The 22,249-nt window shown below is 32.4% G+C and overlaps 1 protein-coding gene across 1 annotated transcript in view; it reads left to right on the top strand.

Annotated features, from left to right (window-relative positions):
• The window catches only part of XPR1 (xenotropic and polytropic retrovirus receptor 1), a 127,295-nt gene that overhangs the window by 11,007 nt on the left and 94,039 nt on the right, over positions 1–22,249 (top strand). The window contains 1 exon segment of the mRNA XM_025043963.1: positions 11,966–12,017. Within this exon segment, the coding sequence (XP_024899731.1) occupies positions 11,966–12,017 (52 nt within the window).

Raw genomic sequence — 22,249 nt, 5'->3', positions numbered from 1 at the left:
TTCAGATATTTTTAATAGCAGATAACAAAACTGTTGATAAGCAGGTTGAGTCACACAGAGTTCATGCATCTTTTGATAAACCTTTCTTTTTGAGTAAAATACGCTTATTTGAAATACGAGTTTTTGAAATATGCCAGCAAGGGCCTGACCTATAGAAGTATGAAATATGTGTATTTCAAATTATGCTGCTATTAGATTCTTGCTAAAGAGGGCTGCAAAATGTTTTCTTTAGGATTTGTTTGCATAGTATCATGGACTTTCAAAAATTCAGTTTTTGATAGATTGAGAAATTAGAATTGAAATTGTAATAACCCTGTAAGCTTGAATAAGTCATTATCCTTTCTGTGCCACAATTTTCTCATCCTTAAACTGAGAATAATAATAATGCCTACTTTAGAGGATCACATAAAATGAATTAATAATTGGAATTCACTGGGACAGTAAGTATAATACTAGTATAGATATAGGGGATGAAGGAGGGAAGAATTCAGTATAATGATTTAAACCTAGGGAAGCTGATAGAGAATAGCTACTGGGGAGGTGGTAGACTCATGAAATTAGATCTTAAATTTGCTGATTTCATGTGTGAAATGTCTATAAGTAGAGATAAGTAGTTAGAATCTGAAAATTTATGTCAAAAGATAAAGTTATAATTGAGGTAGTAATTAAAGAATTAATTCACTAAGGGAAAGTATGTAAGGCAGAAAAATAGATACACGAGGAAATCTTGGAAAATACATTGTCACAAGCCAAGGGTCTTACGGATAAATGGATTATCAGAAATGACATTGTAGACAGATTAGTAAGAATGAGGTTTAAGGATAGGCCTTTGGACGTGACAAAAAGAGCCCAGTGGTGAATTTTGAACATAAATGGTCTTTTGCTGACTTTATTCCGGGTTTTAAAAAGTTGAGGTAACACGTGTATACTTTTCATTTGAGAAATTTGGCTATTAACGGAGTGAGGAAAATAGGATAGAATTTTTAGGAATGAGTGGAATAATGGAAAAGGTTGTTTGAGGACATATGAGATTTGTTCATATTTGAAGGTAAGAGAAAGTAGCTTTAATTTTATCTAATTTTTTGCTGTAATTGCACTTCCCTCATTTATTGGCTGTGACACCTTAAAAAGTTATTTCTCTGAACCTCAGTTTTCTTGTGTGTAAAGTATGGATAATATTTACCTTTCAAGGTCTAGTGAGAATTAAATACACTAACGTAGGAAGGTGCCAGCAAGGGCTTGACCTATAGAAGGTACTTTTCAATGAAATATAGCTGTTAATTTCTATCATTATTAAAAATAAGCCAGAGGAGTAACTTTTATTCATTTAGTCAATAGACATTTATTTTAGAGCATCGTTACTCAATCTTTTAGTAAAATAAGATTCTCTTTCAGTGTCATGAAATTTGCTGGAAACCAGATGATGGTAGCTGGACTTTTGGAATCCATTGCTGGAGAAACTACATTCTGACAAAATGAATTACTATATTTCATAGATTCTGAGATGCACATTCCCCTGTTCCACATTCTAACACCTTTGAAATTGGGATTCATCTTACAGATATCAGTTTAATTGGTAATGTTTTTCTTCCTTAATGGTATATAAAACAATGGTGTATCTTAGCATTTAACCAAATCAAAAGATTAGTAGCATTTTGTTAAGTACAAATATCTTTATCTATTTTGACAAGTAGTGGTATATGTGTGGGAAACATTATTTAGCCTACAAATTCTTTGTTAAGGTTTTGAGGTATTGAAGTTGGAGCTGTGAAGTGGTCTGAGATCCATGGATTAAAAACCGTTTTTATAGGTGTATGGGAAACAACATTGCAGAACCTTTGGTTTCCTTTTTGTTTTCTTTCAAATAAACTGGCAAACTATTACTAAGAGCAGGAGTGAGAATTTTATGTTGTGATAACTTTTACATTTGGGCAAAATCCAACATGTTTTGCCAACCTGTATAAACTTTATATGTTAAAGAGAGCTAGAAGCCAAAAGCAGTAAGAACTTTTCCTGTGACCAGTAAATGAAAGAGGTTTGAATTCTGTTTAGAAATAAAAGGTGATGAAAATTGGGAAAAATAAGAACTTTACATTTTGATATTTCATGAAACTGGAAATGTTATAAAATAATTTAATAAAAATAAATGTATCTAACACAAGCAGCACTAACTGATGTGATGATTTTGGATGTTTAGGTTTGTGTTATAGAGTCTGTGCAGTTTACAAACATATTTTGAATTCGTACTGTGCTAGATACTATGGCCTATAAAAACTGAAGTGAGAGTGCTCCCTGCCTTCAGAGAATTTACAGCTGTTAACCACAATAAATTTAAGAATGAGCCATATAGATTTAAATAGAAGAGAGCATTTATCAGCTTTATTTTATCAGAAAAGGATCCTTAGACAAGGAAGATGCTGATTTATTCTTCTGTCTAGACCCACTTGAGCTTAGAAGTATGGCTTTGTGACTTCTCAAGGGCATTCAGTGTAAGTTCAATTATAGTGTTGGTGGCTTTGACATATGGGAATACAATTTTGCTTATTATTGCTAATATAAACTACATACTTGAAATTGTCATAGTTTTCCTTTCCATAATTTTGTATCTTTATAGGAATAAAAATTTTAGCTACTTTGATCAAGACAAGCCAAAAAAAGATGTTGGTTAAGATCTAATAACATGTACATTCTGTGATATGAAAATGTTTTTCAAGTCTAGCATTTATTAATTATCGTTGTATAACAAATTACCCCAAAGCTTAGTGACCTAAAACAATAATAAGCATTTTTTATCTTATACTTTTTCTGTGTGTCATGAGTTTGGAAGCAGCTTATCTGGGTGGTTGTGGTTCAGGGTATTTTGTAAGGTTGCAGTCACAATGTCAGCCAGGGCTGCAGTCATCTCAAGCCTTGACTGGGGCTGGAAGATCCAATCCTAGGGTGTCTCACTCAAACGGTTCGCAGATTTGTGCTGTCTTTTTTCAGGAGGCCTCAGTTTCTCACCCCTTGGACCTCTTCATAGCGCTGCTTTAGTTTTTTTCATGACCAGCTTCCTTAGAGTGTGTTATCCCGAGAGAGTAAGATGAAAACCACTGTACTTTGATGACCTAGCCTTGGAAGTACTGCTGTGTCATTTATGCAGTATTCTCTTGGTAATACAGGTCAGCCCCATTTAATGTGGAAGGAGATTGCACAAGAGTATTACTACCAGAGAGGCAAGAATCATTGGGGGTCATCTCATAGGCTAGTTACCATGCCTGTCATAAAAATCTAATGGTTAGAAAAGTTTTAGAAATAAAAGGAGGAGTATCAGGAAATTGAGAGGCCAAAATTAGAGGTAAATCTTAGCAAATAGGATTTTCCTCCATATAGTAGGTTACATGTCTTTTTCTCAAAGAAGCATGAGTTGTAGAATGAGAAAGATACTTGGGCAAAATACCTTAATAACCTTTCTGAGTCTTAGATCTTCAGTGGTATAATGAGAATAATATTTACATTAGAGTTGTGAGCCTCTGTTTAAGTGATATGTTTAAAATACTCAAAACAGTATCTCATAGTAGGCATTCAATAAATGTAACCTATTACTTTTGTTATTGATCAGTATTTTTGGCCGTCATATCCTCAGCTCTCATGTATACTCAACCCAGTCTAATTTAGCTTCTGCCCCATCACTCTACTGAAACCATTTTTTGATGATTACCAGTGAGCTCCTGATCCTCAGTTCTAATTACTTCCTCTTAGTCTCTTCCTCTTTGATCTCTAAGCAGCTTATTATTTTTCCTTTCTTTAACTTAAGGTTATATTTTATTAACCTTACATATGGATAATTTACGTTATAGGCTCCAAAGTAGAAAGTCAGAGTCTAGGCTTCTAATGTTAGCTGTTTTTCTCTATAATTCAGTTGCAGCATTCCAGTTAGATAAGTAGATAGATAGATACATAGATAGGTAGAAAGACATCTATATTCACCACCCAGCTCAAGAAACAATAATTATTAGTATAATGAACTCCTTTTTGATTGTTGTTTTCTTTCATTCAGATATTCTGTTGTTTTAATTTTTTCAGCTTTATTGAGATATAATTGACATTTAACTGTACATTTAAAGTATATAACACATTGATTTGATACACTGATATATTGCAAAATGATTACCACCATAGCATTAGCTAACACTTCTATCCCATCCCATAATTACGGTTTGTGATAATAATCTTTTTACCATCGTAGTTTTTGATCACATTTATTTTTGTGGTGAGAACATCGAAGATCTACTCTTCTCAACTTGCAAGTATATAATACATTATTATTGCTATAATCACCATCCCGTACATTAGATCCTCAGAATTTGTTAATCTTATAGCTGGAAGTCTATACCTTTTGATCAGTATCTCCCCATTTTTCCACCCTATCCCAGCCCCTGCTAACCACTACTCTACTCTGTTTCTCTGAGTACAGCTTTTTTAGATTCTATAAATACATGGTATCAGATAGTACTTATCTTTCTTTGACTTCTTTCACTTAGCGTACACTCTCAAGATTTATCCAATTCGTTGCAAATGGCAGAATTTCTTTCTCATGGCTGAATAATATTCCATTAACACACACACACATACACTATTTTCTTTTATTCATTCATTTATTGACAGATAGGTTATTATGAATAATGCTGCAATGAACATAAAAGTACGAATATCTCTTCTCAAAGCAGCTTTTGAAAATTTTTAATCTCTCTTCCTTCTTATAGTGCTCCTTTAGTTTTTGTGGCAATGTGTACATCCGATATTTTCCTTATTGTTGCTTTGTATTCTGTCCTTGGCCTACTTCTCACTTTCTGAGAAATTTCATTTATCTAGAGCCTAGGCAGTTTCAAATCCCCTATATAGGAGATTTTATATAGATGATTTCCAACTCTTAACCACTAGCTTTGAGCTGTCTTCCAAATTGTAGATAGATCTCTATTTTTATGTCTTCTGACCGTCTCAGTTGTCCTATGGGTACCTGGAGTGGTTTGTCAACCCAAACTCCTATCTTTTCTTTGCCCAAGTTTTTTCTTTGGTGTTTTTCTAACTCGGTTAATATTATCACTTATCATCCTTCTTTTTACCTGGGCTCAAAATCTTTTAGAGCCTCCATTCCCTTAGCTTATGTTTACTTGTTTGCCTAATTTTTCTATTTGCTTCTTGGTATCTCCCCTGTCCCATATTTTCTCTACTTAAAAAAAATTTTTTTTCATTGCTACTGCTTTAGTTAGGCCTTTAATATGCTTTGTTCATTTTTTTAGTATTTAACATGTTGTATTTTATTTTTACGTCTGTCTTCTTGTGTGATTCATTATTACAACTGACACTTCAACAACATCAGGGGGTGGGACACCGACCCTCCCCACCCCGCCCCATGCTGTCAAAATTGCAAGGATAACTTTTGACCACAAAACTTAACTACTAATAGCCTACTGTTGACAAGAAGCTTTACTGATAATACAAATAGTCAATTAACACATATTTTGTGTGTTATATGCAGTAGATACTGTATTCTTACAATAAAGTAAGCTAGAGAAAAGAAAATGTTATTAAGGAAACCATAAAAAAGAGAAAATACATTTACAGGAAAAAATCAGGTATAAGTGGACCCATGAAGTTCAAACTCATGTTTCTCAAGGGTCAACTATATTTCTTTAGAGCTTGGCACATGATATACATCCAATAACGTTCATTTAGTGAATAAAGCTTAGTAACTTCCTTAATGATAATATTAAATAATCTGGAAATATTTATGGTTTACCCCTTTTATACATGTGCAAGCAAGGTGGGTAAAACATTGACTTTACAGTCAAATGGGTTAAAAGCCATAGATAAATAATTAAAACATAAGGTAGAAATATTAAGTGTTATAAATGGTTTCAAAGGGGGTACTACAGTATTTCAAAAGAGGGAGTGATGACATCTAGCTGGAGGAATCAGAACAAAGCATAAAAGAAGTTAAATTCTATAAGGACCTTAAAGGATGGTTAAGATATGGAAATTTGATTTAAAAGATGGAATTAGGGGAGGGGATTCCAGGTAGAGGCAGTAGTTGCAAACAGAGGCAAAGGTGGAAGAAATATTGAGATTGCTAAAATGCGTAATAAGTAATTAATTTTGGCTTTAGGGTCAGGTTGTGAAAATGAAATTGATTTTCTCCACTTTGGAAGATCAGCCTACAAAGATAGATTTGATCATTCTGGGTGCCTTAGGCCAGCAGAGGAGTATGGCCTTTATCCTTGTGAATTCTGAGCAGGAGAATCATAGTGGTGCTTTGGGAACATCGATATGGCAGCAATTTGTAAGATGTGTTAGAGAGATGAAAATTTATAGGTTGGTAAACCAGTTAAGAGTCTTGAAATAGTTTAGATAAAAGAAAAGGAGAGAATGAATCTAAGAGGCAGTAGTGGCATTGATTGGACCAGATCACTAAACTTAGAGGTGGAAAGGAGAATGTAAGAATGTTAACTCCACATTCTTACATTTATGACCTAGCCTTGGAAGTACTACTCCTTTATACATTTAATATACATTTAATAAATTCAATAATAATTTTAATGTTGTAACAACTTTTGCATTTGAATTGCCTTTACCAATGGATACTTTTGAATTCCATGACAATTTTGATCATGCACATTTCTTTTAATATACTAGGCCTTGGATTATTAAGTATGTGCAAGAGTATATTAATTTTAAATTTTAATGGATTATAAGAATTTCTGTAAGAGTTTTTATTGATTTTATGGAATATTTCTATCAAAAGCAGAGCTAAGTTAGTTTATCTCTATTTGGGGATAAAAATGAAGATTAATTAGATGATTCTTTGTACAGGACACATGAGAATGCTAGAAAGCCCTCTTTTGAGGTTTATAATTTGATTTACAGAACTGACCTTAGCACTTTAGTATTAGGAAAACATGAATGATTTTTAGATGATGAGCCAAAGAAACCAGGTCATGTGTAACTGACTTGCACATTATTCCCAGACTACCCAGTATTTCTGGTGAAAAAAATTAAACAGGGAATGTAAAAAGAGGAAGTGAAAACTGAAAAAGATAATTGAAGAATGTTTTTGTAGTCTATTGATCAGCACATGATATACATATTTTTAAGAATATATCAAAATTCTTTTATCCAGGAGTTCCATTTGGAAAAGTTTTCAGATTAAAAAATAAGTCTGATGTAAATTTTAATTTCATAACACTATTATGAAACAGTGTTAGCAGGGATTATGACTCCTTTACAGGTTTATAACAAACATTCCTTGCCCTTTTTCTTCAAATGCCTGCGTTTATTTTATTGTTTATTAATTCAATAATTAGATTGTAGTGTGCTGACTATGAATGAATGTTAAAGCAAATGAGAGCCACAGAAGTTAGATATTTTATTGATGGAGATGATAATATTCATAGTATGTTATATATGAGGCTAATGGTGAGTTGATAGGAAGTAAGGATTTTTCTAGCTTCTGATCTCCTTGGTCTATGAAATGGCCTGTGAAAACCATCTGGGCTTTGGAAAGAAGTGTATAGATGATCTTCTATAGGCTATTAAAAATTAAGAATATAAGACATTTATATTGGCAGTATTATTGAATGCATGTTAATTTGTAATCCATCCTGTTCTGTACAGTACCTGTGTTGTAGAAAGTTCAAGTAATATGTTTAGGAGACCTTATTATTGAAAGCATATGCAAACTGTGATATGCATATATTATCTTAGGAATCTGTAAGATTCCTGTAAGAATTAAAAATACAGTGTGTTTATGTTAGCAATCATCTGAAAATATAATAGGAGCATATTCTAGATCATCTAGATAACCATCTTATAAACTAGTAATACCAGGGGATTGCAGTGCCTTATGTTTATGCTGTTTATGCTTGGCTCCAGGTAGTCCTGTACTACTTTGTGAAGAGTTAATGAGAACTGAAGCATATCTAATGCAAAAATTATCAGTAGAGGGCCAAATAATGGCACAGCCCACTGTATGATATAAGGTTTGTGGTAGTTCACATTCTATTAACATTCTTTGAGCATTTTCTATGTTCTAGGCATGGTTCTAAGTACTCTTCATGTTTAATTGTGAGTCATAATTAATATAAGGTTTTGTATTTTAAGAGTTTTTAATTTTTACAATAGACCCATGAGGTATGTGTGATCACTATCCCTTAACTCTGTAGCTCTTAGCCACTCTACTATGCTGCCTCAGGTAGAGAGAGATACTAGGGGAATTACATCAAATCAGACACAAAGTCATACAGGCATTCCAAACTCAGAAGAACGGGGTTATTGGCAGTTAGCATTGTATTCATATTGCCAGCTGAGGTTTTGTTTCTGCAAGCAACATTTATTTTCCTGTCACGTTAATGTTGGTTGAACAGTATTGGTTTTGTGGTTGTATTTGGATTTAATTTATAAGATTTTACAAATTGTTATATGTGTCGTTAGAAGCATTAAGCATTCTGTTCTAGTTTACATATATTTCAATAACATTATAACAAAAATATTAGAGTAGAGGTTACAATATTGATACTGAACAGGTTTGTTTCAAATCCTTTGGAAATCAAAGAAATCTTTTATAATGAATATAATACATAATAATTTTATTTATTATACAAATTCACAGTTTTATGTAAAGTATTGGATTTCCTTAAAGTAAAACAGCAAGAATCAAGGAAACTCAGTTTGTTGTTTTGTGTATTTGGATGTACTCCTTCCAAACCAGGCAAGTGCTCTGGGTGACTCATATTATAGACAAACAATCCGTAGGTACAAATATAGACAATACTTTGTAGGTTTTTGTACCTCCTCCCACCCCATTCCCAATGGTGAGCTATTCTTTTGTCACAGGCATAGAATGGTATCCTATTTATTGAGTTCTTTAGAGTCTATTACTATAAAAAACATAGTCTTTTATTCAGAGTAGAACTGAACTAGTAACAAGCAAAGAGTTGTCTCTGATTTCACTGAATTGTCTTGATTTAAATGAAATTATGATTCAGTTTTATAATCAAAATGAAGACTATCATTTTTCTCTTTATAAAATTTTAATCATTTTTAAAACTTAATTTTATAAACTTTCCTTTTGCAAATTTAATTCATTTTCATTACATATCAGAGATTCTACTTAGTGTGCTTTTCCAATCATTTTTTAAAGTAATATTCTCCAAAGAAGAACCCCTTTTGAATTCAAGAATTATTTATTGAGTTCCTACTGTGTACAAATACTTTGCTAGTCATTGTTTTATTTGGCTCTTGATTGCATTATTTGATTTTGGTACACATGCCTGTTATACTCTAGAAATAGAAAAACTTCATTCAGACATTTGAGTCTCTGAAATTACCTACTCTCGTGGTAATTTATTTCTATAAGTATTCTCAGGCTGGATTTATTTGTTCCCTTCTTATATTTTCCTACTTCTAGCAGTTTACTCTGCTCTAAGCAATAGATTCATTTACCCTCTTAAAATGCCTATGGAAGAACTGTAACATAACTAGCACTCTACAGTTGTATAGGATTTTAATATAAAATTCCAGTCTGTGAACTGAAATAAAGACTTTCTGATTTTTGACAAGATCTTCTGGACTACTTTTTTTAGACTGGAAATTGGTAGTGTTTGAGACATCCGAAATTATAAAGAAAATTGGAGTGTATGTACATTTTTCTTAAAAGAAGTTCCAGACTTTTTTTCATATTCACTTAGGGCTTTTGTATGCAAATAAGTTTAATAATCAATGATCAGTAAACATGAGACTGAGCTTCAAATGTAATCTTAGGATAACTTTGGCCCACTAATAAAAGTTTTTTTCCAAAAAGATTTCTGTTTGAGTATTTTGTCACTACTTCCGACCAAATGTAGTTCTTTTCTTCTGAAACCAACAACCATTTCTCTGACACCAGCTGTGTGTCTAATGATTCAGTTCAATTCTGTTACTGTCTGTAGTTAGCACAGACCCTACAGGTTAAGGGCTTAGTCCCACAAGACTACCCCCACTTAAGACACTAGCTGCAGATGGGTTACCTACACTTCTGCCTGGATGACCATGACCCCCCAGATTTGACAGTTTGCTAGAATGACTCATGGGACTCATGAGAGTGCTATATTTACCATTACAGATTTATTATAAAGGATACCATTTATGGAACAACCAAATGGAAAGATGCATAGGGCAAGGTATGGGGACAGGGGTGGCACAGAGCTTCTATGCCCTCTCCCAGCACATCAATATGTTTATCAACCTGGAAGCTCTCTGAACCCTGAAGTTTTTTGGAGTTTTCATAGAGGTTCCATTACATAAGCATGATTGATTAAAGCTTTGGCCATTGGTGATTAAACTCAATCTTCGGTCCCTTTTTCCTCCTCAGAGGCCTGGGGTGGGGCTGAAAGTTTTAACCCTTTAATCACATTGATCAGGTTGTTGGTTTTTCTGGGGACCAACCCACCATCCTGAAGCCATCTTACCCCACCCCTCCACCAAACCATGAGAGCCATCTCGTTAGTCTGCAAAAGAGTAAATGCTAAAGGTTTTCAGAGCTTTGTGTCAGGAACCTGAAACAAAGAGCAGATATTTTTGGTTGTAATACAGTTGTATTACTGTATTGCCTCAAATTCTATATAAATAGTATAATTGACTATTTTTGGATTTAAGCATGTGTGACATTAACATTTTTATACATAATTTTCCTACAAAAAATAACAAACATATATTGATTTTAAATTTAAAAATTTCCTTGTTTTGTTGGAAATCTTTTTTACTGTATATTGTCAGACTTGTTTAGTCATGGAACTAACAGATTGGTCAGTAATCTAAAGCAAATGATAAATTCACTTGGACAGAATATCATTTACTAGACTTGAATACAGGGTGAGTTACCTTGGAGGTGTATTTCTTGTGTTTTGGTTCTTATGTTCTTGAGTGACTCTTTGCTGTGGTTTTGGGGAGGAGTGATTTTGTTCCCCAGGGGACATTTAGCAATGTCTGAAGGCATTTTTAGTAGTCATAACTTTGGTGGGGAGATGGGTTGCTACTGGTATCTAGTGGGTCCCTAGATGTCAGAGGTGCTACTGAGAATCCTGTTATGCATAGAACAGCCCCTTAACAACAACAAAATTATCTGGCCCCAAATGTCAATTATGCTGAGGTTGAGGAAGATTGGAAGCCAGTTTAGTAGGAATCACCAATGGTTAGATTGTATTTGAAGCTTTGAAGGTGTGAGACTGGATACAGTCATCTAAGCTAAAGACCAGCTCTTTAGCTCTGGAGCCTTTTCCACTTAATTCTACCATTTTGATGGATATGGAGAAATGCTATTCATTTCTATCCTAAACCTATTATTGAGAGACCAAACTGCAACCATCCAAATTACCTAAATATGGTTTGGAAAAAAACAATAAAACCTTTACTATCTTTATAGCCCTGTACCGTTATGGAGGACTTTCCAGACCTCCTTGAAAAGTATTTGTATTCAAGGTGAAAAGAGTGTGGAGATTTTCTACAAAACAGTATGAATGTACTTAACACTATTGAACCTTAACACTTGTGAAAATGGTTAAGATGGTGAATTTTATGTTATGTATATGTTACCACAATTTGAAAAATTCGTATCCAGTGTTTTTTATTTTCTTATGCAGTATTCCATTGTATTCCTCTAGGACTGTTGTTCTCAGTTTCTGTAACTATTATCTTTTAGTCAAGAGGGTTTATGATTTCACAGGTGTTTTTTAAATTCTTTCCAAATGCCTTTAATTGTACAAATTAGCCCTCATCTTAAAGATTAGATAATATTAGATTGATATGAAAGTATAGTATTTTTGTTTTAGCTTATTAAATTTAATCGAAGTATTTCACTAAATTCTCAATTTAGGAAGTAATTGTTTAGCTTCAAATGCCTTTAGTGTAAAGGTTACTCAATTCATGTATTCCTTTTCTTTCTTCCTAATAGGCTTTCAAGGATATGCTGTATTCAGCTCAGGACCAGGCACCTTCTGTGGAAGGTAAGATGCATGATCCCTACACTTACCACATAAAACCTCTTTTTAAGGATTTTAAATTGCACAGTATAAAACCAATATAACCTGCCTTGTTATATAGATCTTTTTGATTTTTATGATATATAGTATGATTACATTATATTTCAATCAAAGTTTTGTTTGTTTAGCTCACGTTTTCCCTATGATCTCTTATATGTCCTTAACATTGTCCTTCACCTTAGCATTGTGAATCGCAGATATTGGCTTAGAATCAAAGTTCTTATCTGTGTCATGTTTACCCCCCCAAATGTATTTTCATATCTGTCCATCTATCCATCCGTCTGTCTGTCCATCCATCCATCTGTGAATCCTTAGCCGTAACTAGGTTGAGCAACACAGCTTTTCCTTTCTATTTATGCCATGTCTTTAGACTAGGACTAGTAGAACAATGGAGCATATTCGTATTCTCTGTGTGTATTATGTAAGCATTTATATGTATGTAGGTGTACAGTGTGGCAGTCATAAAATGACTGACCTAAGGATAGTGGTTATCTTTCCAATTATCTTTATTGATTCTTCTTTTTCTATTACCTCAGCTTCTGCTCACCAGCTCATTCTTTATGGGTTTAACCTTTGATAGACCTAGAGAGTCGTAAGTTAAAGTTGTAGGACTTCTTGTGTCAGTGAATAATTAGGAACTAATTCAACAGCTATTTCTTGAGGAAGTGTTCCTTCTGAGGCTGGGTTTTTGTTAAAATTTCATATCACAGTTTTTTAAGGAGTGATGAATGGGGTAAAAATATATGCCAAGAGTATTCTAGATAGTATGTACAGATTAATATCCTTATGAAATACTAAACTGGAGTTCTATAAAGTTATTGTATTGACAAGCTTTCGAAGGATTGTTTTTATGACATAGATACAGAAGTTGTTTAATAAAATTGAAGTTGTTTAATAAAATATCATTGTCTTTAATGACATAGAAATGTACATCGTTTATATCTAACCATTCTGAATTCAAAATGTGCCTCATTCAACATATGAAAATCTTTACCAGGATATTGACACTTAGATATTAGTTTTATAATACACTACTGAATTTTGTTTTGTAAAATATTTAATATATTTAATTCTCTAATATTAACTGAAGACACAAGATTTATCAAAACGTTTAGTTATTTTTTGGGTTATTACCTCTTACTTTATGTGTCCTAAAGAGCGCTTCCTGAAAATATTTTAAGAATGTAAAAAAATGAAATTACATGGAAATTAAACTGATTCCCTCACCCTGTGTAACTTGCTTTAATAGTGGTTTTAATTTTATTCTCAAGTTTGGGTTAGTTATCTTAAATTTTTTTTTCTTTTTAAGTTTTACCATCTGGTTTGTAACAAAGATACTCTGAGATATGTTGAAAGTTATGATGATCCTTCTTTATCCCTCTGTGCTGGAACATGTTGCAATTTTCATATACTTTAGCTATTCTTATAGAAAAATGGAATTCTGTGAAAGTATGGTAAAATGAAAAATATTTAGAGTTAAGAACTTTTTTCTTTATCTCACTGCCCAGAGATGTTAATTTCTTTGGATTCTCTTGTAAAGGGAGTATTGCAGTCTGATCATCCAGATATATGTGCTGCTTTCATGGGGGAAATGTCTACGCTTGTTTGTTCTTTCTACTCCCAGATAGGCAGACTAAAGCCCCTGTAGTTTTTATCTCTTTAAAATGAATTTTTCTCTCTTGAGACACTGGAGAATTGAAGATACTGGAAAGCGGTTTAAAGAAACATTATTCTGTGTAGTATTGAGATTAAAAAAAGTTATTTAAGGAATTATAATTTTATATTTCATTTGCATTGTGATACTGTATTAATTTATAATCTTTTATGTGGTGTTAAATTTAAATGTTAATCATTTTTGTCATTCTTGCTATTGAGTTTATATATCTAGGCTTTTAGTTAGTTTAGTAGCTATCTAAAAACAGTACAAAATGAGCAGATTTTTCAACAATGTCCATGATAGGACTTTCAATTTTTAACATTTTTAAAAGAAAAAAAGTATGATAGGCCTTGATTATTATTTTGAACATTGTCTGTCTTTTCTTCACTGACCTTTTTTCTACACCTTAAGTTTTAGTAGACTAAAAACTTTTGGTGCCAGTAAGCAAAATTTGTTTGTTTGTTTGTTTTAAATCTTAAAACTAGAGTTTACCATAAATTGGTGGTTCTCAAATCTGTTGCACTTTTAACTCAATTTGCATATGTTTTGTTTGTTTGACAAAGACTGATACTTGATCTACATCTCAGACCAACTAAAATAGGATCTGGGTATGGAGCCCAGGGACTGGTAGTTTTACAGTCTCCTTAGTTGAGAACCCCTGCCATAAATCTTAAATAATTTTAGATCAGGATGCTTAATACTAACTTATTTTAGACAATAATTAGCCAGTAGGTTTAAGTTCATTCATAGTTCATTCATAGTTTGATTATTCTATTAACATTCACAGTTTTTTTGTTTGTTTATATAACATCAGAGGATGTTCATTTTTAAAATATTTGTTGTATTGAATTAAATCTAAGTAACAGCTGTACTGATTATTTACCTTTGTTAAATGGTTATAACTTAACATCATTATTAGAATTAAAAATATTTTCCTGATTTGTTACTTAATAATAAAGTCAGTAGATTCTTCATATTTCACCCTACTTTTATTTAAGATAGAATCGACTTATAGTGAAAGAAAATGACTTGAAATGGATTCTTGAAGAGTGAAGTGATAAAAGTATATTAGATAAAAGGCACAGTATATGAAAGTTTTTATTGGTAAAAAGTTGATAACCCACACTTTTTTACACTGGTGAAGTATTTTCTTCTAACTTAGTAAGATTTTTCAAGATAGTGCTTTTACTCTTCATTAATAAAGTGGCCTTCCCCCCCGCCTATTTAAAAATAAATCAACCAAAAAGAATAATTTCAGCGTATTAAGAAATGAAGGAGTGTTTACTTAAAGTTGCTTTTATTACTCAAACAAATAAACATTCAGATTCATGGTTGTTTTGCTTCATCCTTTGAGAGTGAATTTCATGAATCATATATTTATACACTGATTCATGGAAAATAAAGGGTTTTTATTTTTATTTAATAAATGGCTTATAATTATAACTAGCAAATGCTCATATTCTGAAATAACACATATAAGAAAGCTTAAAGACTTATCCTCAGGCATTCTTTATTAATTTATACCTAATCTCCTTCAATATATATCATTACCTACTCTACTATATAATCTCTTATTTTTGGTAACCATTTACATTTGGAAGTATTACATGACAAAGAAGTTGAAATAAAATTCTGTTAAAGTTTATACACTTGATTTTTAAATAATGGCATAAATAATTAAACATTTTACTGTTTATTTTGTTATCTTTTTCTATGGAAAGACTTGTAGTGCAGCACACCTGACAGTGGAATGAGTATTAAAGTGATTAGAACTGTGGAATTTTTTTTAATGGGGAGGGGCAGACACACACTTAGAATCCTTAGAGTCAGTCTTTCATGGAGTACGGTTTTGAGGAAATTAGGAGAAGGGATGTTTCAAAACCTTTAAACTTTATTGTGTTTTTACAATTTCTGCTGTCAGTGAGATATTTAGTATTGGAACTTTTGGGACAAATTAAATTAAGCTGCAAACTCAAGATTCTCCACAGTGAACCAGTCACACCTTAATAATCAGGATTATTTCAAGACAAGACAATTTATTATAGATATGAAAACCTGTTAATTATAGTACATTTTTGACTATGTCAAATTTTCAGTGATAGGGAACAGTGGAAAATATAAATTGATATACTTTTCACCTTTTCTCTCATAATTTTTTTTCCATTTGGTGTCTCAGTCACTTTATGGAATTAATGTACTTGAGGAAACATTCACACCTTTTTTGGGGAGGAACTTCCTTCTTCCCAAGGATACTTTTGGTATATATAATTTACATATATACAAATTTATACACTATTTATATAATATATACACCATATTAATCCTTTAGTTTTTACTCTGAATTAATTTCAAGTAAAGCTTCAAACTTTATTTTGCTGTTTTCTTTTTCAAAAGTAGCATCTTTTGTTTAGAAGTATTGATGTTTTCCACACTTGGGATAGAAAAATCTGAGAATCTGACGGTCAACTTAGGTCACAGAATTAAGAGATCATTGACATTTCTAACTGATAGGGACTTTAAGAGATCATTTGTCTCACCTTCATTTTAGATTTGTGTCATCCGAGATCAAGCTAAGCTTGCATGGCTCAGTAAGAACCGTCAGGATTACTAATGCTGTATGACAACAAAAGGAGAATTCCAGAGATTAAACTAATACTGAAACGTAAAGACTTTTTTATATTAACTTTGCATTTTTACCCAAATGATATTTTTGAGTAAAATTTTTATTTGGACATTTCCTTGTGTCTGTATTTTTAAAAGATTTATGAAGCATTACTTTAAATAATACTGAACTGTTTGCTTTATTGGGAAAAAGCTAATTGTATCTTTCAAGAAATCTTTTTATACTAATTTTTTTTATTACTCTATGTAGTTCCCAGAAGTATTGGAAAATATTTGTAAAATTAAATAAAATGTAATAGTTAATAGAGTTATAGAGATGAAGCATTACTTTAAATAATACTGAACTGTTTGCTTTATTGGGAAAAAGCTAATTGTATCTTTCAAGAAATCTTTTTATACTAATTTTTTTTATTACTCTATGTAGTTCCCAGAAGTATTGGAAAATATTTGTAAAATTAAATAAAATGTAATAGTTAATAGTAGTTATAGAGATTAGAAGAAGGAAGAGATGAAGTTAGAATAGCGAGTTAAAGCTCCACTAAATTTTAATATACAGAATAGGTACTCTAAAAATCCTGGAACAGAAAAAGAACATCAGGTAAAAATTAAAGAAATCTGAGTAAATTTGGGACTTTAGTTAATAATAATGTGTCAGTCAATATTGGTTTATTAATGTTGACAAATATATCATACTAATATAAGATGTTAATGATGAGAAAACTGAGTAGGGGGGATATGGGAACTTCTGCAACTTTTCTGTAAATCCAAAACTATTCTAAAATAAAAAGTTTACTTAAAAGTAGATGCCATGGAGTTTTATATAATTGCCAAAACCTAATTGTAAATTCAACTTTGAATTTTCTGGAGTTCAAAGGATAGAGGAGAGCATGATTAATTTTAGAATGCACATAAAGTAAATTTATACTGGTTCCTCAGAAAAAGGTCACTTTTTACTGAACATAAGATTTCAGAGAAATTCTTCCTTTGGACCTTTATGAAGAGTAGCATTCTGTTTGGTGTGGGGAATAATATCCCTAACAGTAATTTTACAAAAAGTATCATAGTTTCATAAGGCTGCTTCATACAATCCAAGGATGTAATAGAAAAATGTATCAGTCTGACCTTCAGGACCCTAAATAATCTAGTTCTGTGTTTATGATCTCACCTTCTGCCATTTTCCCTCTTATTTACTAGGCTCCAGACATACTGCCTTTCTTTCTGTACCTAAACCAGGCCAAGCTTGTTCTTACAATAGGTCCTTATCTCTTGCCCTCTTTGGAGAATTGTTAGATCATTACATGGCTGTGTCTTATGAGAGGCCTTCTCAATACCCAATCTTATGTAGCTACTCAGTTAATTTATATTACATCACTATTTTATTTCTTTGCATAGCATTTGTTGCTTTCTGGTATATTGTTTTTTCATTGATTTATTCTCTTGAGACCAATGTAAGTCCCTTGTGGCCAGAGATTTTGTCCTTTTTCTACTGTTTTATACCTAGTATCTAAAAGAGGCACATACTTTATATATTTACTGAGCATATCAATGGGTAGAAATGAAAATAAATCCTTTCCTTCAGTCTTCTTTGAAGTCAAGGTAATATTTATTTAAAAAGTAAATTCTTTAGCTTGCTTCTTTTGTTTAATTTTTAACTTCTCTTGATCTTTAGATGCAGAATTTTACCTATAGGTTAGATGGTTAAGGGTATTATTTGTTGTTTTATAATGCTGACACTAATTTCATAAGGTATATCTGAGGTGATAAATGTAGCATTTCTTTAAAACCAGTAAAGAGGTGATATGAAGTCCTAGTTTAAAGATTTTGTGTTTTTGTGGCATGTATTGTCTTGGTGCCAAGCATAGAGTTCCCTTTGATTGCTGAGAAATCATATTTTATAAGTTCCTGGGTGACCATATATTTTTCATAAGACACCCACTTTTCATGTTTTTACATATATGGTATGCCTCCTTTCAAATACATGAAATAGGCGTAGATTTGAAAAAATACATATGAATCGTTGGAGATTTTTTATATATGTCTAAGTGAAATATATATTTTTGGATTATTTGAATTAAAGTGTAAAGATCTACTGTTTTCTTTTTACATTTTGCCTCTCTCACTATCTTATAAAGTATTCCTTTTGATTGGGAGTATACCTAACTAACATTAGCCTAATATAGCTATCTGACTTTCTGAAATGGAATGAATAGATACAGTTGAGGACATAAGTCACTGACCACTACAACACTAATCCTTGCTTTTCTTCCATTTCTTCTTTAGTCCCCTTACCTCTGCTCCAATCTTGTGAACAGGTTTTGTTGGATCTTTTTTGCTTAGGTTCCCTCTGCTATTCAGCTTGGTTAGCAGATGTGTTATAGTCTCCCTAAGCTCCTTAGAATTCAGCTCTTAGTAGCATTGAAGATGAAAGTATGCTCGTAAATTATTCATTCTGATTATATGCTTGAATGGACAGAGTCCACTCTAGGCATCTTCTTCCATCTTACCTCTGTCCCCAGGTCTTTGTTGTTTTAACAGATGTGAGCTTGCTTTTTAGTTCTAGAGGATAGAAGACTGAATTGCATTTCTAAAATTCATGAAGTCATTTTTACATGTATAGGATTACTGTCAAATTCATGCATTCATAATACCTTACTTTTCTCATGTTATTTATAATCACGTTTCTCCCCTCCTCCAGTTTCTCATTTTGTTATCCTGTATCATTATCTCTTTAAAAATTATTTACATCAGTTTTCTGGCTTAGAAATAAAATCATTTGATATTTATAATAGGGAGCACTATATCTAATTTGCTACATTTTCACCTGGGCAGTGGCAAGAGAGTATTTTTACTGTTTCACTTTTCTATTGGTGGTGTTTTGTTTAGTCATTTATTGTTGATTTTCAAAAACCCTTCTGCTTATAGTGGATTAATGTTGCATGAAAAGACTGTATACCAGGGACTAGTAAACAGTTTAATCCAAAAAATGAAATGCTAGATTCATTTGTAGCCACTACAATCTTGTTTTGAGAGCCATAAGAAAATACAGATGTCTAAGAGTAGAAGCTGAGACAAGAGCCAAACCAACAAGATAATTGTTATCTCTTTAAAAATGATGTATTTTTTATTCTCCATTGAATTTAGAAAGGATGAAAAGACCTGATTGATATTCAAAGCCGTGTAAGGCAGCTATTTCTGAAGGGTGTGCTTATTTCATGTTTGCATTGGAAAAGGATTGTATATGCATTTGTATTGTGGAAATTTCAACTTCTAGTTAACAAATATTATCACCTTCAAAAATAAAATCGTGTATACTTTGAAGATGCCACTAACCTCAAACTATTCACTAATAGGAAAGATGTTCTTTTGAGTAGTAAATAGCGTTACTATTTGAGTTGATGAAATATTTACTCTAACAGAAAGAATTAAATGTAGTTTAATATTCATTGCTAGAACATAAGATGACAATATACTTAGGAAGTAAAATTATATGATAAAAATAAGTATCAACTTTGAGTAGGATGCAGGTAGGAAGCTAGAAGAAATGAAAAAATGCTTTGAACACAGGTTTATAATCCTTTCTTTGCGATATAGTAGAGTATTTAAAAGATTTTCACGTTTAAAATTTTTCTTCCCTTACAAAAATCAATAACATATAAAGGCACTGTGTCGATTATCACATAATACTATTTTTTAGTTGGTAAGTTTAAAGGAAGATCTTGAAGTAGAGAAGGGATTATTATAAAACATTATACCGTGAATCAAAAAAGCTCTGGAAATTACTGATATATGCTTTATACTGTAGAGGAAAAGATAACATACCAGATGAATGAATCTGGTGAATTTCCTAAACTAACTGTTAGAAAACTGGAACAATTGTTAAAGCTTAAAGTTGGCAGAGTTTAAAGTCTAATTATGAGCTTTTTGTTTTCTTTAGGCAGGGCCTTCTTAAGTGTTTAGTGAAAGAATGCCACTGAGAAAGGTAGAAGGAGCTTAAGAAATTATAATTAGAGAGTTTTTTTTCAGTGTTAGGTAAATATCATTGAATAAAAGAAACAAAATTTCCTGCCCTCAAAATGGAAAAGGTACTCTAAAAATCACTTGGATTTGCAACAACTTGTAATTGAGACAGTATGAGGAAGGAATAGGTAGTCAATAATTGGAATAGTGAGTAGATAATCCTTTGTATTAGTTTTCTGTCACTGCTGTAACAATTTACCACAAATTTGGTGGCTTAAAATACGAGAAATTTATTTGCTGCAATCCTGGAATTTTGCGAGGAGAATATGCCTTTTCTAACCTTAGTGCAGGGGTCCCCAACCCTGCACAGGCCATGGACCAACCCAGTACTGGTCCATGGCCTGTTGGGAGCAGAGCCGCATAGCAGGAGATGAGCAGCGGGCCAGCAAGTGAAAGCTTCATCTGTATTTGCAGCCACTCCCCAGTGCTAGCGTCACTGCCTCAGCTCCACCTCAGGTCATTAGGCATTAGATTCTCATAGGAGCACTGGTCCCTGTTGCCAGAAAAGTTGGGGACCGCTGTTGGTTGCTGGCTTCCTTGGCTTGTGGCCACTTCACTCTAATCTCTGTCTTCATGTTGCCTTCTCCATCTGTCTGTTTTCCTCCATGTATCTCAGGACATTTGACATTGGATTTAAGGACAATTACATAACTCGGGATGATTTTATTTTAGGATCCTTAATTGCATTGCAAAGATCCTTTTCCTAAACAAGATAGCATCACAGGTTCCAGAGATTTGACATGGATATCTTTTGGAGGCTCCATTTTTGGGCTACCATCTCTCTAAATCTAAATCGAAAAAATGCATTGTAACGTTCTTTCTTCAAATTGTGAACCAGAGCTAGAGGACCAAAGGAGGCATTGCTTTCACATTCTGCTCTACTCACTTTGAAAAGAGCAGTCAAATGGTGTCAAAGAAAAATTCAGTATGACACCTTGAAAGTGAAAAACTGCCTAATAGTCAGGCTTAAGAATAGAAATATAATAAAGGACAGTTTATCTGCTTTTAACCAGTTACCTGCAAAATATTCCAAACCATCCGTTTTAAGAATTTCTTTTATATTTCCAGTATCCTCTCTGGGGAAAACAAAAAAGCACACCTCTTCCTAGTACACCGGTTAAGGAACCCCCATGCCCACCAAATTTTTATTAGGGAAATTTTCAAAGACATCCAAAAGTAGAGAGAATGTGTCCAGAATCCCGCTTACTGATTCCCCAGCTTTAGTCATTATCAATACAATGTCTAATCTTGTTTCAACCCCCCTGGTTATTTTGAAGCAAATTCTAGCAATTAGATAATTTCATTTGTAAATATTTCTAAAGGGTATTCTCTGCCCCATTCCCAAAATATAATTATCACACATAAAAATGTTTATAGTAATTTCTTAATATTATTAAATATCTGGCAGGATTCCCATTTCTCTTAATTGTTTTATACTTTTTAAAAAAACATTTATTTGTTTGAATAAGGACCTAAATAAAATTCATTATACAATATATTGTTATTGATTAATAAATCTCTTAATTCTCCATTTATCTATACCGGCACCATCTAGTATGGTAGCTACGAGCCACATGTAGCTATTTAAATTTAAATTAATTAAAATTAAAATGCAGTATTCTGATTCTCAATCATATCACCTACATACCAAGTACTCAGCCACATGAGTTTAGGGGCTACCATAATAAACAGCATAGAGTATTTCTCTCATTGAAGAAAGTTCTTTTGGTCAGAGCTGATCTATAGATTTCCCCTCCAACTCTTATTTTTCTTGCGTTTTCTATTGTTCTTTTAAAAATTTTATTTTCATTATTATTTAGTAGAACATGCTGGGTTGTTTGCTTCTTTTGGTCTTTCAGAGTCTAAATTTTATTGATTGCATGCCTGTAGTGTACTTTAA

This window comes from Pteropus alecto, unplaced genomic scaffold, assembly GCF_000325575.1.
Source record: "Pteropus alecto unplaced genomic scaffold, ASM32557v1 scaffold101, whole genome shotgun sequence".
In the NCBI taxonomy this organism is placed as follows: Eukaryota; Metazoa; Chordata; class Mammalia; order Chiroptera; family Pteropodidae; genus Pteropus; species Pteropus alecto.
The sequence above is the reverse complement of the archived record's forward strand: the minus strand, read 5'-3'. Positions and strand labels throughout refer to the sequence as shown.